The sequence below is a fragment of the Kryptolebias marmoratus genome, linkage group LG21 (genome assembly GCF_001649575.2).
Source record: "Kryptolebias marmoratus isolate JLee-2015 linkage group LG21, ASM164957v2, whole genome shotgun sequence".
Taxonomy (NCBI): Eukaryota; Metazoa; Chordata; class Actinopteri; order Cyprinodontiformes; family Rivulidae; genus Kryptolebias; species Kryptolebias marmoratus.
In genome coordinates, this window is record NC_051450.1 from 17,312,157 (window position 1) to 17,328,203 (window position 16,047).

Consider the following 16,047-nt stretch of genomic DNA (forward strand, 5'->3'; position numbering starts at 1 on the left):
TTAAAGTAACTCCCAAGTCTGAGCGTGCGCACATGATCTTAGTCTAAACCTGTGGCAGTGAAAGGCGCCGGGCGATATGCATTCCCCCTGGGACTGCTCGGCCTTTAATTTATATCATTTAAAAGTGAAAATACGCCCCCCCAAAAATAAATTGTAGTCTTTTTCTTGTGATCGGCTCCAACCTGCTGCCCGGTGCTGATTGGGTCTGTGTGCTGCGCGTGGTGCAGCCTGTGCGCGCGCGCCTCTCCTCTGTAGTAACCAGCGGGACACTCCGCAGTTCGCTCATCCCGCTTCACGTCCGCATTGATTCAGCGAGCCCGTCTTCTGCAAGCTTTTAGGAGTGAGTGAGTGAGGAGGAGGAGGAGGAGGAGGTGGGGAAGGAGGAGGGGGACTCTTGTTTCCCCAGTGTTCCGATGGCTAAACGGCTCTGGCTGTCCATGTGATCGCTTCTGAATCAGAGGTTGTTGGTTTTTTTTTTTTTTCTTCTTCTTCATCATCATCATCTCTCATTTTCATCACGATGCGGGACGCGCGATCAGAGCTCCGCGGAGAGCTCCGTCCAGCCGTATCCGCTTAACTACAGGGGGATCCCGGCTCCCTTTTCATCCTCCTCTCCCTCAGAAACCAGAGGAGAGTTTGCATGCAAAGGGTGGTCTACCGCGGCAAGGTGAGATTTATGCTTTCCACACCGTTTTCTGCGTCTAACATGACTTTAAAACTGAGTCAAAAGCGAATTTGTGGGCTGATACTGAATGTAGGTGGACTGGGCAGTGATGTTGTAGTGTAACAGGTATGCTGCAGTATTTGCTGTTTAAATCAAAACAGATGTATAGATTAAACGATTTATTTTCTATTTTACTTTCCACATCAACACATTTTATACATTTAAATTGTAAAATTATCAGACCCTATAGTACATTTGTATTTAAATCAGGCAAATATAATTAGAATTTGCTCACAATGCCCCTTATCATGAGTAAAATAGTCTTATTTCTGATTAAAATCACTCTCCACTTTTAAAAAAAGTGAATAATTGTTTGAATAGTCTGCAAAGGGTGTAAACAAATTCCTGGCAGGAAGTTTTACACGAGAGGAAATATGAAAATGTTGTAAAAGTAAATGAGATAAGACTCCAGGAATCTCTGCCACACATGCATCCTCTGTCCAGATAGTTTCTCTGCACACAGAGTGGGGCTCCAGCTGACCAAAACAAAGAAACTGTGCCAGGCTAGAGAGCAAAGCCATTCATATTGACTGTTAAAACAAAATCATTGATTGTGTCTAACTCCAACAAAGAAATGTGATGAAAGGGATCGATAACGCTGTGCACCAGTCAGAACTTTTGACTGACGTTTGTTGTTACCAAAGACTGTTTACCACTTCTGTTTGGATGCTGAAACATGTTTTTCAATGGTTTTTATTTGCCACTGTCTTACAGCCTGTCTCCTTTGTTTCCTCAGCCATGGATGGACTTGCCTAAAAAAAGATTCAACAATAGCTGAAAAGTTTTAGACTTCTTTTTTTTTTCATTCTTTTTCTTTTTGTCTGTAAGTCTCTCCTCCGTTCATCATGGCTGAAAAGATCGGAGCTGCTGGACCTAAACCCAACAATGTCCGAACTGCGCCCCCGCTGCCCCCCGAGCCGATAGACATCATCCGCACCAAAGCTCGCTCCCGCCGAGTCCGCCTTAACGTAGGGGGTCTGAACCACGAGGTTCTCTGGCGGACCCTGGATCGGTTACCCAGGACCCGGCTCGGCAAACTCAGAGACTGCAACACCCATGAGTCCCTGATGGAGATTTGCGACGACTACAGCCTGAACGAGAACGAGTACTTCTTCGATCGGCACCCGGGGGCCTTCACCTCCATCCTGAACTTCTACCGCACGGGCAAGTTGCACATGATGGAGGAGATGTGTGCCCTTTCCTTTGGTCAGGAGTTGGACTACTGGGGGATTGATGAGATCTACCTGGAGTCGTGCTGTCAGGCCCGATACCACCAGAAGAAAGAGCAGATGAACGAGGAGCTGCGGAGGGAGGCTGAGACAATGAGGGAGAGGGAGGGGGAGGGAGAGTTTGATAACACCTGCTGCCCAGATAAGAGGAAGAAACTGTGGGATCTCCTGGAGAAGCCCAGCTCCTCTGTGGCTGCCAAGGTAGGAATCCGAAACTGAAAGCGAGATCGCACCCTCTCGATCTCACATTTCCCGCTCGCAATCATAGCTCAACACGCTCCGGTTGCATAATAACACATAGCAGGCATGCTTGTTAAAGAACAACTCCCACATGAACTGTAAAACATGAGTTCATCGGTCTGAATTTTGTACAGCCAGTAGGAGCATTTGTTAGGGGTTGTCAATAAACATCTTCATGAGTGCAAAGGGAGAAAAGATAGGATATATGTGAGCAGAAATGAAAACAAAAAAGGGTTTGGAAACATTATTTGTTTGTGCTTTAGATTATTTTGTTTATATATTGTCAGTATACACAAGATGTGCTTCTCTCTAGATCTGATTGTGAGCAAAAGAAATGATGGGATGATGGCAAAAGGTTGTCACATGACTAATAATTGATTTGCATCATTTAAACTGCTGAATCAGTTTGTAAAATTTTCGTTTCACACTCATTCGAAGGTGACAAAACTTCTTTCACTTCCCTGTACGATTCCCACTCTGACTCAGTCCAAGACATGTCAGTCTCGATGAAATCCAGTTACTGACATTTAACATTGTTGTCCTGGGTCCTTATCTTCTTTCTGTGCAGTGCTGGGATTGTATTCCATGTCTGCAAATTACAGACACAAAGCGTTTTATCTGTGATCGAAGTAACATCATCCCTACTGAGTGATAAACACAGCTCTTGGTGTCCTGTCTGTGCGTGGTGGTGAATCATTTGTGACCCTTTCCACTTCAAAGATTGTATCATTGCTTGTAAACCATGCTGGATTCAATTTCAGACCAATGGTGCTCAAATATTATTAGGCTGTTAATATTTTAAAAGGAAAAACAAAACAGTAATGGGTCTAAATGCAAGGGATTCAGCTCTGTTGTTATTGGCTATTATATGCAATTTCCCTCCTTCCTGTAAGATTGGCTTGTTTTTCCATTAATCAACCAGTAATGACGACTGACAAGGATCCTGCTTGAGCTTGAAATCTGCTTTCGACCCTTAAAGGGAAGCTGTGTGCCATATGAATTAATTAGACAAAGACTGCCAATACTTAATTTAGGCAAACTCAGGCAGCAGCAGTTGAGTAATTTGGTATGCTGCTGTTGCGTGATATTCAAAGTGATTTACTCTTCAATACAGTTCTGTTAGACTCCAGACACATCTCGCTGACCTGTACACTATTATGTGGGGGAAACCCTTGATTCATTTAAGAGAAATTCTATTCTAGGTCAAATTGCATTACCATTTTTGCTGACAGCCCTGTGAAGAGAACTTGACTAAGACTCTGATAGTTCAGTCTATCACAACTGAAAGAACCTTTCAGTGCAGAGCACTATGGTTGCTGGACTGTCTTATGGCAGCTCCCTGAGGTCAGGGAAGCCTTTTTACATGGCACGCATCAGGCAGTGAGGTTTTTTGAAAACCCTCAACTAAAGAAATGCCATTACTAGGCTGACGTGCAACCATATGCTTTCATACAAGGTCACTTAAGCCCTTTGTCAAATGCAATCAGCCTTGGGCACCGACATGTCCCTCTCCCTTTTCTACCACGCAGTCTCCATCAATTATTAGAGCTGGTTCTGCTGCTTTATGCCACCTAAAGCCCTTTTGGCCCCAGATGAAGGTTAAGCATGAAAGAACTGACCTTTTCAACAGGGTCAATAAAACTACGATTTAATTTAAGGCGCGCATGCCTTGGGAGTGTGGACTGAAAAGATGAAACCTCGGCGACCGTCGTACCAAAGGTGGTGGCTAAAAGCCACAAGTGACGCAGGAGAGTTAGAAGAAAAAGAGCTTGGCAGAAGAATGGCTTGACTGACGTAATAGATGCAGTCATGTAAGTTAGGCTCAGGTTGCTGAGCTTGACGTTTGCAAACTTTTTTTCAGTGAATTATGAATGAAATGGGCAAAGCTGCAGGGGCTTCTTTGTGTTCTTGTGTAAATTGTGGTTAAGTGCTTCATTGTGTGAGGAATAAGGGGGAGCAGAGAGATCATTGTGTCTAGGACTCCCAGGTGATTGGTTTGTTGTAAAATAGGGTTAAAGAAAATAATTAGAAGCTCGTCAAACTTTGAGGCACATTTTGGCTAAGTACAAAAGAGATCAGGGTTGCCCAAGTGGCAAATTGTTGAGTGTGTGAAGACCATTATGCACCGTTTTTGAGTCTACTTATTTGCTGGCTTTCCTGAGGAAATTGCACACTGTTTTGTGGGTCCTGCTTCCCCAAAATGCGCACAACTATTTATGGATTGTGCAGGCAAGAGTTTTATGCTGATCAGCTAAAACATTTTGATCACTAACAGGTACAGTAAATAATAATCATTTTGCTACAACACAGTGTCCTCTAAATGATGATATTCACACAGTTATTACGTTGACGCTCTCCACATGTTAACAGCAATATCTTACAGACATAGCTGTGCAGTCAATTGTGCTTCAGAATGGTTCTATGAAATAAAAAAGATGTTCACCCTGTCATTAAACCACCCTGAAATCAAACGAATGGGGTCTTGTGGCATCTTGTTGGAAACAAACTCGGTCCAGAGAGCCCATCTCACAACCTACAGAGTATTTTCTTCACGTCTCACTGACAGATGCTTCAGGAACCACCAAATGTCCTGTTTTTATACCATTTAAAGCCTTCACACACATACTCAAGCACCATAGTTGTAGTGTCAGTTAGGAATTAGTTAAGATAGTTTGTGATTGGATGTTGGAAGGGAAATTAAGATTTGGCCAACATGTAGCTTACAGGTGCTGAACTTCTCTCACAAGCTATTTCAATTCAAACTGCAGAACTTAGTGACCTTGAAATTTAACACGAAAAGCCTTTGTCCTAATAAGTTTTAGTTTTTGTTAAAATTAGTTTTAGGTTTTGGTAAAATTTCGCATTAGAGGTGCAACATTTTTGTTTAGAAGGAAGCACTAGAGTTTAGTCAGATGGATCTGAGCCGCTGTGAACGTTTTTGTTTGCGATGAGTCACAAGTGTCGTTATACGGCAAATGCATTTAGCACAAGCTTATTCGAGGAAGTCGTTTCCAAATTACATCATTGCTACAAAAATTTTAATCTCCATGACCCTTACTTAAACATATTTTTGTGTAAATGCACTTATGCAAAGATGGATCCCGGTGTGTGGAACTGTACCTTTGAAGCTCACATTTTCTTTATCCAGTGTACTTCAGTGTCTCAAATGATTTGTGTGTGTATTGTGTGTGTGTTTGCATAAACATGAGAGCAGATGTGTGTGTGTATATACAACAATGAAATGTTTTCTACCCGGGAAGTAATGTAGTGAGAGCTCTAAAGAGATAGTTCAGATCTTTTATAGTGAGATTTTATGAAAATGTTAATAATAATCCCTTACAAAAAAATCCCACGAAATTCACATGTGATCACATGTGATTCCCCTTTTCCACATGTGGTTCACATAATCCACAAAAAAATCAGATATTTCCACATGTTATTCCCATTTTCTACATGTGGAAATGTGATCACATGTGAAAGTCACATGTGATTTTCATGGGATTTTTTTGTAAGGGATATCTTACCTGTTGTAGATAGTTCTTTGAATGAACTCAGTTTGGAGAAATGTCTTAATTCTGTCTAGATTGCCAAACTAATCGCTAGTCCAAGCTGGAACAAGACCCAAGTGGGTTGTAAATCTGATAGTAGTTTATGCAAACACTATTTATAAACTGTCAAAACATTGTCAGTTTTTTATTACAATGTTATTCTAGCTGAAATGATGATGATTATCCTGTCAGAATTGCCCTACTCTGCACCAGAATTGCTACAGCTAGCTGCTATTGATGCTATTTCTATGCGCAGAACTGTTGTGCCAAAGTAACAGTAAAGTAAAGCTTTATAAAACAGTTTTCACGTGAACCGCTCTGAAATTGTTGCGATTGGAGTTATTTTAAATGGCAGTGATCCACTTTGGGTTTCACCCTTCTTTGAAGTTATTTAAAAATCTAGCTTCACCAGGTACGATAATTGTTCATAACCTTTCCACAAACCCCACTTTGTAAGAGCTCTCACTTTACCAGAAGAGCCACTTTTTTTTCTTTGGATCATAATTTGATTCTTATTTGTAGCCTTTATACCATGTTTCCATGTTCAAAACTAACATTAGCTTTATTATGATATATTATTAAAAATGGTGACTTTCCAAATAATAGTAATACAAAATCTACATCTTTAACACAAGTGAAAGTTTTACTGCTGCAAACCTTTTAGGATGTCTTGTCAATATTAGCCGGCCCTAGAAAATAATGGATTTGAAGCATTTTAAAGAGATCAATCTTTCTTTCTGTTCTTCCACCTTCCCTGCCTAGTCAGCCAGCCACACACCCCCCACACTTAGGCCATGTCTAGCCTTGTTTTTGCTCTTAATGTGGATTTGCACCATTACTCTCCCCATTATCTAATAAGCTAGTCTAGCTTGTGGAAATAAGCAATAAGACTGCATGGGTGCAGTCCTTTGCTGTTCAGTCCTGCCACGCTTGGAAGCAGCCGGAGTCAGTCCACTACAAACACTGTCAGCATGCTGCTGTGCCGTAACTCCATTGCACCGTCTTCAGATCTCAGCAGACTGCCTCTTTCCAATCGCCTGTTGTTTTCTGCCAGCTTTTAGCGCGCCGAGGCAAGCCTCATGTGTACACCAATGTCGATTCTGACAGCCAACAAGTCCAAGATGAGGGGAAACATGAGTGTGTGTCCTTTAGTCAGCAAAACGTCCAATGGGCTCTTCAGTGTGTGGATCAAAATCAAGCAGACTTTCTTTGATTTTTTTTTAAATTGTACAAGTTGTGGCAAGCTTTTAGAAATTTCAATGAATACACCATTGCATTTTTAAAGAAGAACTACCTTAATCTTGTTTGCCAGTTTTATTGAACTATTGTTTTTGTTGTTTGGTGTCTTTACATTCCAGTATGATTTTTTTTTAACCTTTAGCAAGTTGCCATGATCCAGAGTTTAGGAAGAGTGCACCTTCTCTTCTCTAGTTTTCTAGTTATGTAACCCTTCCAACAGGCTTCTAATCAGTACAGCCAAGCATTTAGGCAGTGGCACCTAAATCCTCTTTACTCGCATTCATAATCAGATAAGAGAACCTCCTAGATTATAGGTGGCATGAGTTCTTATGGCCCCTGAATTGAAGCAGCATTATTTATCATGTGGATGTTCCAGGACACACTTAAACCCAGTCCCTCATATACCATGGTCTTAATTTTCTGTTACTGATGATAAAATGCACATTGTTATTTCCACTTGCAAATAACCACAAAGTTGAATGTAAATGACTGTCTAATGTGAAACTGAAGTATATTAAATATTTTTGAGTTTCAGCTTGTTTTTAGACAGCAGCAATAAACTTTTTAGTCTTGGCCCTGCTTAAACTATCTGTTAGCTTGTCATTCAGGTCTGAACTTTAAGATTTAACTATCAATTTGTCTTTTGTGAATTTAGTTTATATTTATGCTTTTGATGTTTGTTTTTTGCTGTTAGTGCTCGTCCAGAAACAAACACACAGCAGGTTCTTAGAATCAGCAGTTTCTCAAACACAATCTCTAATTTCAAATGCTCTGAAAATTGTTCTCATGACTAAGAAGCTTGAGTCAATTTGAAATGAAAACCTAAGACACATTACTCATCAAAATAAAGTTTGTTACATCTAAGTTCACAGATACAGATTTAAAGGGTGCGTGTGATGAAAGCCAAATAACAAGCTATAAATGCAGAGCACTTTGCTTTTACATCCTATTTTTAAGTCAAACTGCCTTCTGCAGATGCAACAAATGCAAACCACTGTTTTGTCCATGCTCCCCCCCCCTTGCATATATAATCAAATTGCTCCATGCTGTCTTTCTTTTTGATTACAAGTTGGATCTTGCAGAGGAATTAAAGTCAGCATGCAGCTCAGTGACACTGATGTCCCAAAGGAGCTTTCTGGTCTGTGTAAAGGCTTATTGCACTTTACCAAACGTGATTCATAAAAGGAGCCATCGTTAAGTGGAGCTCATGAGGCGCAGCTAACTCTAAATATGTTATTTTCACCATTAAAGCAGTGGAAAGGTGAGGCAATAACAGGTGTGCTACAAGTCTAAGCAACATGTTCAATACAAGCCGGGGCTAATGAGTGGGCAGATGGTGTTAGAGGCCTGATGGCTGAGGTCTCATAAATAAATGCACCTGTTATCCCCATCCCCAGAGCATTTTCACAGAGGTGTTTTAACTTTGAGCCTTTTACTACTGCAATTACATTTATAGATAATGTTCATGCATCGTTAACCTGTCCTATTGGTATTTCTGAAATCAATGAAAGAGGTGATAGGGAAGATGAAGCCTAACATCTCCCTGAAGCCAAACAACTTTTTACTTTAATTTAAAACAAGTCATAAAAGCCTGTTTATATCAGATTTTCTTTCCTAATTGTTAAACACTGGGTGATAGAATAAATAAATTGTGAGTTAATGCAAAAATGTTATCTTTTTTTTTGTAACTTCACAGTCATAAGGCACAACAAGGTTGGATGAACCAAATGCAGGAAAAATGGACATAAAGACCACACAATATGACAAACTTATAAGTTTAATCACGGCTAGATTTTTTAAGCACAACTTCTGCAGACAAAGTTAGTAACTTTCTGTCGTACTAACACACCTCCATCTTGTAATGTGATGTTAAGATGTGCTAATTTTATGTATTTCTTTGATCATGTACCCTGTCTGCTAAAACAACACAGCATTTCAGATACTTAAATTGAATTGAGTCATCTCTAGTTGTATCTTTTTCTGTAATAAAAGGGGATAATTGTGGCTAAAAATGTTAATTTTGGTAATATGCACAGATCAAAGCCTTTCTCATAGTCACTTTAAGCAAGGATTATTTTTTATGGTTTGCCATTTCCTTATCTAAAAGACTATTAGACCAAATTGGTGAAAAGCCCCAGATCTGCCTGTCTGCCCTCAGAATGAGACATAAATCTCCGTGAAGGGTAGAGGAGGCTGTGTGTGGACCAGCAGCCAGTAGCAGCGCTGGCCGGGTGCTGCCACTTTGAGTGACACCCAGGGTAAGAGGCTAATGTGTTCCTTCCTCCTCCTGGCCTCCTCGTCTTCTCGCCGTCCCCATGCTCATGGCCTCCACGGCCACCTCTGGGGACATTTGTTCATCTTGAGTGCTGGTGTTTTCCTCATCCCAGAAGGCATTGGGAATTGGATGTAGAGAGGACAGGGGTGTGAGGGAGTCTTCATTCTGAGCGCTTTGAACACCAGGTGTCCATTATGTGCTTCGGTAATCCCTCTTCACATGTAAGAATACACTCTAAGCTCGAGTCCAGCCTTCTATATCTATACATACAGGTTCACAGATATTACACACTCAGCAGTACACAAGCATGAGTTTCCATACTCAAAATGTAAACACATCCTTATCTGAAAACTCTCAAATACTGCTGAACTTGCTTTTTATGAATGCCACGCTTTGAGTGTCATGCTGTTTTTTTTTCTTCGCTCTCCCTGCCACTTCTTTTTTCATACCCTTCACCTCCTCTACGTTTTCCCTTGCACAGCTGCCGCTTTTTTCCTTTTATATTTTATCACCATCGCAACTACTACTACTCCACTTCATCTTATGACTCCTGCTCCTCTTACCTTTGCTGCTTTTTTTTCTTTTTTTTTTTCAGTTTTCTGAACATTTCTATCTTTAAATCTTTGCAGAATGAAAACTAATTTATGGTCCCATTTGCTGCTCGATCTTGAGGGCCCTGACGTAGAAGTTCATTGGTATTCATTGTGGTGTTTTTACATTTGGCTCTTTATCAGTCACGTCTGTGATTGATCACCAGTGGGTAGAGAAGAGTTTTTTGGCCACTTTCCTGCAGAGCTACAACACGGTGGTGGCCTGAAGCTTGTGGATAAAACATCTACATGGATTTTAATTGTGATATATGTATTAACAATATGGGTTCTTTTTAAATATTTTTAACTTATTCAAAAACTACTTGTAATCCATATTTAGAATTGAAGGTTTAGCATTCCTTGAAGGAATTTAAGTTGACCACTGCCTTTTATGACAGAGTTTTAGACTAAGATCATCTTATAATGAGAAGAGAAGTTATAACCGTTTTACTCAAACCTTGTAAATGACGTGATGCATGATGTGATCATGTTATTTGGCAAGATCTTGCTAGATGTATTAGCACTTGAAGTACGTGTTGAGGCTGAGTCTCAGCTCCTACCACATCCAATTTTATTTCAATATCTGTAAAGTTGACTGACTTATAGGCATTTTTGTGTTTGCTAAGGCTGATTGGCTACCATCTAGAATTGAGGTGACTCCAAAAGTTAATGAGTCGTGGGTGTACATCCATTGATTACTTTGAGAGTTTTATTAAAATCTGCCTAATGGTTCATGAGGTATTTTGTTAACAGTGAGGCACACAAGCACATGCACAGACACCAGCGGTGAAGAATAACGATTAGAACCTGAGAAATTTTCTTTTAGAAAGTCCTTTCAAACATAAATAACCTGTGATATTATCAAATGTCATTGATACATATTTAAAAATAGTTATATGTAATGACTGTACTTCCTTCTCACTTTAGAAACAATGTGTTTGTATGGTTTCCATGACAACCATGGTGTGCTGTGATGACACGTTGACACTCAGGGAGCATTTCCTCCTTATACAGGCTATGTGAGATGCAGAGCAGCTGGTCCTTCAGCCCCCACAACCAAACCATAATGCAAATCTAATATAAATGCTTTTGCTCGACATTAACCAGCACGCTTTATATTTTAATGACTGAAACTTCCCCTTAAAGTGCGAATCAGTGGATTGATTTTCCTGAGTCCATTTAAGTGTCTTTGGTAATTTCCTCTTTGTGTCACTCATAACAAGTGGCTCTGAGTACACTAAAATTGAAGTTTTTCTTGCAGTGTTTTGGTGAGTTCACGCAGTCATCTTTGAACACAGTCGCTCCAGTAGGCCTCATTTGTTGGAAATTATCTGAAATGAAGAAAGAGGAAGTGAAATTGTGTCACAGCTCTCCGGGTCAATCACAAGATCTATCAGCTGCAGAAAAGGTGCTGGGTTTGTAAAATGGACAAGATTAAGCAAAACTCTTTTCTCTATGAGGGAGGTTTTGAGCATACATGAAAGAAAATATTTCAGTGAGGGTAAAAATTAATATGCTTAATACTGCGGGTTTTAAATTTGGACAGCCTCCCAAGCTTTACTTGTATTTTTCCACTTTTAGTGTCTCTGTTGGACTTTATACACTGTCTTTCAGCTGTTCCTACTTCATTTATTTTTATTTTTTTGTGCTTTGTGTCATCATGCCACTGGCATTACTGCGGGCAGATCTCCCAGCCGTTTGCTGCTTCTGAGCGCCCCAGGAAGTGACAGAAAAAATTATTATACTTCTGCTTCTTGGTGTGGAATGTAGGCATCCTGCTTTGAATCATCACTGTTGACCACAGCAACTTTTTTTTTTAGTTAAAGCAGTAAAACAGATTTTTATGAAGTGGGATTTTGTAGAAGAGTTATAAACAATTAATATTGTACCTGTTGTGGATATCTCCTTGAATGGCATCAGTTTGAGAATTAAGAGATTAATGACCAGATTACAGAGCTAACGACTGAGGTCAAGACTAAAGTGGATTGCTGCCGTTTTTAACAGTTCTTGCTCTAAAATTTTAAAGCATATAATGCAAACTTTATTTTATAATCCTTTGCATCATTTTCAGTTTCACGTTATAGAGATTAATACGTCAAATTCTATGCTTATTTGCTGCCGTAGCTAGCAGTAGCACTTCCAGCAGGAATCCATTTTGGACTAATGGTTAGTTTGTCAGACTTGTCAGAATTAAACATAATTTAATTTAAAGACTTATGTACAAGAAGTAAGATATTAGTTGTTCATAACTTTTCCACAGAACCCCATTTCAGAAAGTCTGAACTCTCCCTTTATGCTGCTTAAAACATCACTAATTGAATGTCTGACATGCCTTAAAGGAATGTACGTAGCTTGCTGCTGATTTTTAGACAAAGATCATCTTAGTTTGAGAAATGATGGTGTTGTAGCTGTTTTGATTAAACTTTGAAATTCTGAGAGATGTCACACTCGAAGTACAGTTTGTGTTGTGAATGACTCTCAGCTACTACCACATCAAATTTTAGCTCAATATCTGTACAATTGACAGAGTTATTGCTATTTTTGTATTCGCTATTATTAAATAGCCTATGGTGGCCATCTTGAAATGGATTGACTCCAAAATTTAATTGGTTGTAGATGTATGCCCAGTGATTATTTTTACTTAATAAAATTTGTTCAGGGGTTCATGAGAGAATATGGAAACAGACGCATGAACACACGCAGTAACACACAAGCAAAAACATAATTGTCTGCCTTAAGCTTTTGGCAGCGGGTGATAAATATCAACCATTTATCTGTGTTTAGTCGGGCGAGGTGACAAGAAGCATTGATATTGTTCTTTAGCTCCCTGGTGTGATTGTAATCAGCTTACTGCCAATGGCTGGAAGAAGACCTGACTAGCCTTAGGGCAATCAGGGACAAAGACACACACTCAGACCATGTGACCCTTGGCAATGTCAGGAAGCCGAGCAATGGGCCAAAGGATCAGCGTCTGACACACCTAAAAGGTTACACTGCCTTTTGGTTTGCACTAATGTTCACGTGCAGGCGTGGCTTTTCCTCTGTCTGTAGACAAATGTAAATAATACTAAGGAATGCTATGTTTTGGACTGAGGTGTAGTTTGACATCATGGCACATATATGTTCACGAAGAGTCTGTCTTTCATGACTTCAGAATCATGAAAGATGCTGGTCTTTTGGTGCTGACATTTGGTTGAATCCTCACCAATCGATAGGGCAACTCTCAGGTATCGACCATATGCTGAATGGACCACTTGTCTCATTTTATTTCAACCAAGGAGCATCAGTGGCTCATCACGTGTGCTGCTGCCTCAAATTCTTTGATGTTTCAGTATTTGTCATTTCTCTATTTTGGCTGCAGGATATAATCATGCCTACATTTTCTTACTTATTTTCCCAAATTTGGCATCAGTTTCACAAACCTTTGCCATTTTTCTGCCTGTTTGTAACCTTTTTCCAATGATTCACTGCTAAGTTCATTTTTTTACACCCTTCCTTTATCATTCCCACAACGTGAGCAGACATTTCTGCCCTTCATCCTGCCTTTCATTTCTTGCGGTCTTGTGCTGTTTTAAAAAAGAAGTTTTAGGATGGAATGGGTTGAAGACCTCTTATGTTCTGCAACACAAAACCATTTGTAGTTATTTCAAAATTTTACATTTTTGTCTTTCAGATTTATTCTTTTTGAGACTAAACCAATTGCTATAATATTAGCTATCATTCCATCATCAAATATGTTTAAAATAAAAAGTTAATTTATGTGTGGAATTGATGCAGCTCATTTGTTTTTTGCTTTTGCAAGAGATAAGTATCTTTTTGAGCATCTACACAGCACACTTATGTATCATTCTGCAGTTGCGAGAGCCAAAGCGCTGATTATTGAGAAAGATACTTTGCTCCTGTGTTCCTGTTCTGTGCATATTTTTAACAGCAGAGATACATTTGAAAATTTATCTCTACCTTTTTTACTGCACTGGTCTTCTACACTCAAGTGTCCAAACTCTGTGTTTGTGCAAGAAACAGGTTTGCTGCACAAGATTATGTTTAACCACATAAACGTTGTAGTTGTTGTTATTTACATCTCTGCTATATGTAGTTACATTTCTAGAGATGTATAGGTCAGGATATGCCCTTGGATTTGCAGCTACATGGTGCCTTTCATATATGTTTAACATTGAGACAAAAATAAACTTAAGTGTGTGCCCATCCTCATCTAACAGTATGCTGCATAACCTCCATACCTCCTGTTGTCAGGATTCCTTTGGAGTTGTTATAGATGATGAATAAACCAGAACATTATGCTTGGACATGCAGCTGCTATAGGCAAAAATTTACACCAAGAATGCTTAGAATTAACGCTGTTGTGCATAAGTTCTGAACACTTCGCCTTTTTGTAGTCTCCTTACAAGGAGTTGTAATTTTTAACAGTTACTGTTACTTTCCAGGTATGTATTAGTTGTGTACCATGCACAGTATGAGGTATGTACTAGGTAACAAGTTATTTTATAATATAGCCTGGTTCCTGTAGGTGCCAGCTACATACCAGGGCTGCATTATGTATTTCTACCCAGGCAAATGTTAAGTAACTTAACAAACAGCAATGACAATAACAAAAAAATTAAGTAAGTAAAAATGTATTTGTATAGCACATTTCAGCAACAAGGCATTCAAAGTGCTTTACATAATAAAACATTAGTAGAATTACATTAAAGTCATCAAAAACATCATTACAATCATCCCAAAAAAACAAACATAAAAATTACGTGAGACATATGTGCTGAATAAATAAGTCAAAAGCAGATAATCTCTATGAGAAGCATTGAGAAACATTAGACAGTTGTTTCAAAATATATCCTTAAAAAAACACAAGAAAGTCTGGCTTTAATTCTTCCAATCAAAAGTCATCCTTTTTCTTTCAATTTGGACTGCTACTAATGTACATCTCCAGCCTTTATTCATGGAGGGTAAGACGTCTTATTGTCTATGTAGTATTCTCACCTTGAATAATTCAGATTTTTTGTAAATTACTTGCAACCCAGATTAAACTTTATAGATCCTGTAAGTTTTATAAAAGCAATAAAACTGAGCCACGCATTTTTTTTTTTCTTTGACACTCCTAATTTCTTGGACTGTCTCGGTTACTTTCCATTACATTTGCTTTGTATGGTGTTCTATTAGCAATCTGTACCCACTGTAAGTCTGAGTTCAACCCACACTTACACTCCTGATGCTGGCAGCTCCTTCTGGCACGGACTCAAATAAAGATTTTTGAAGTATACTTGTTTTGTAATAAATCCCTCTTAAGTAGTGTGACAATATCTAAAGGCCACCTGAGACTCCAAAGCATCCTTAGCTTTTTTCTCCTGTTTCAAAGTAATGAGTGAGGTGTCTGAAAGTGAATAATACACTTATGTTGATGGATGACTGTTGATACAGGCCAAAGGAGCACATGCCTTTGTCACAATTCCAGTGGCGCACTTCTTGTCTTTTTAAGTGGTGCTTTTCCTCCATCTTGTTCAGCTTAAATACCTACTTAAAAATGCATTAGTGCTGCAGTTAAAACCTGTCATGCTAGAGATAGAAATCTGTTTATCTTAGATATAACATGCAGTATCTCAAAGTAGGATTAAAATAAGTATAAAGGGATAGTTTGGATGTTTTTGAAGTGGGGTTCTGAAAAAAACCTATGAACGAAGGAATGAATAGCAACCACCACCGTTCAGGCCAGTTTTAAACGAAGCTCATCTTATAATGAGAATTGAGCTATTTTTTTGGCTCTTTTAGTCCAACTTTGTAAATGACATTTTGCACAATCTCATGCAATATTACAAGATGTCGTGAGATTTGTTACCGCTTAGAATATGTGTTGAGGATGAGTCTCAGCTACTACCACACCAAACTTCAGTTCAAAATCTGCAAAATTGCCTCCGGTATAGCCATTTTATGTGTGCTAAATTTGATTAGCTGTGGCAGCCATCTTGTATTGGGTTGACTCCAAACATTAATCAGTTGTAGAGGCATCTTTTATGATTACATTCGGACAATTTCATGAAAATGCATTCAGTGGTTTATTAGCTATTACAGACAAATAGGGTTGACTCTAATAAGTAATCTCTAAATTTAAGCAAAATTATCACATTGTGTAGTGCCTGGAGAATGTATTAAAGATTATGCTCTGCTACTACCACACCAATTTTTAGCT

General features: G+C 39.1%; 1 protein-coding gene across 1 annotated transcript in view; it reads left to right on the forward strand.

Annotated features, from left to right (window-relative positions):
* Positions 1 to 413: 413 nt before the first annotated feature.
* The window catches only part of kcnb2 (potassium voltage-gated channel subfamily B member 2), an 86,293-nt gene continuing 70,659 nt past the window's right edge, over positions 414 to 16,047 (forward strand). Inside the window, exons 1-2 of the mRNA XM_017406801.3 lie at positions 414 to 667; positions 1,461 to 2,154. Of these exons, the coding sequence (XP_017262290.1) occupies positions 1,570 to 2,154 (585 nt within the window). The 5' untranslated portion in view covers positions 414 to 667; positions 1,461 to 1,569. The remainder of the gene's footprint in view (positions 668 to 1,460; positions 2,155 to 16,047) is intronic.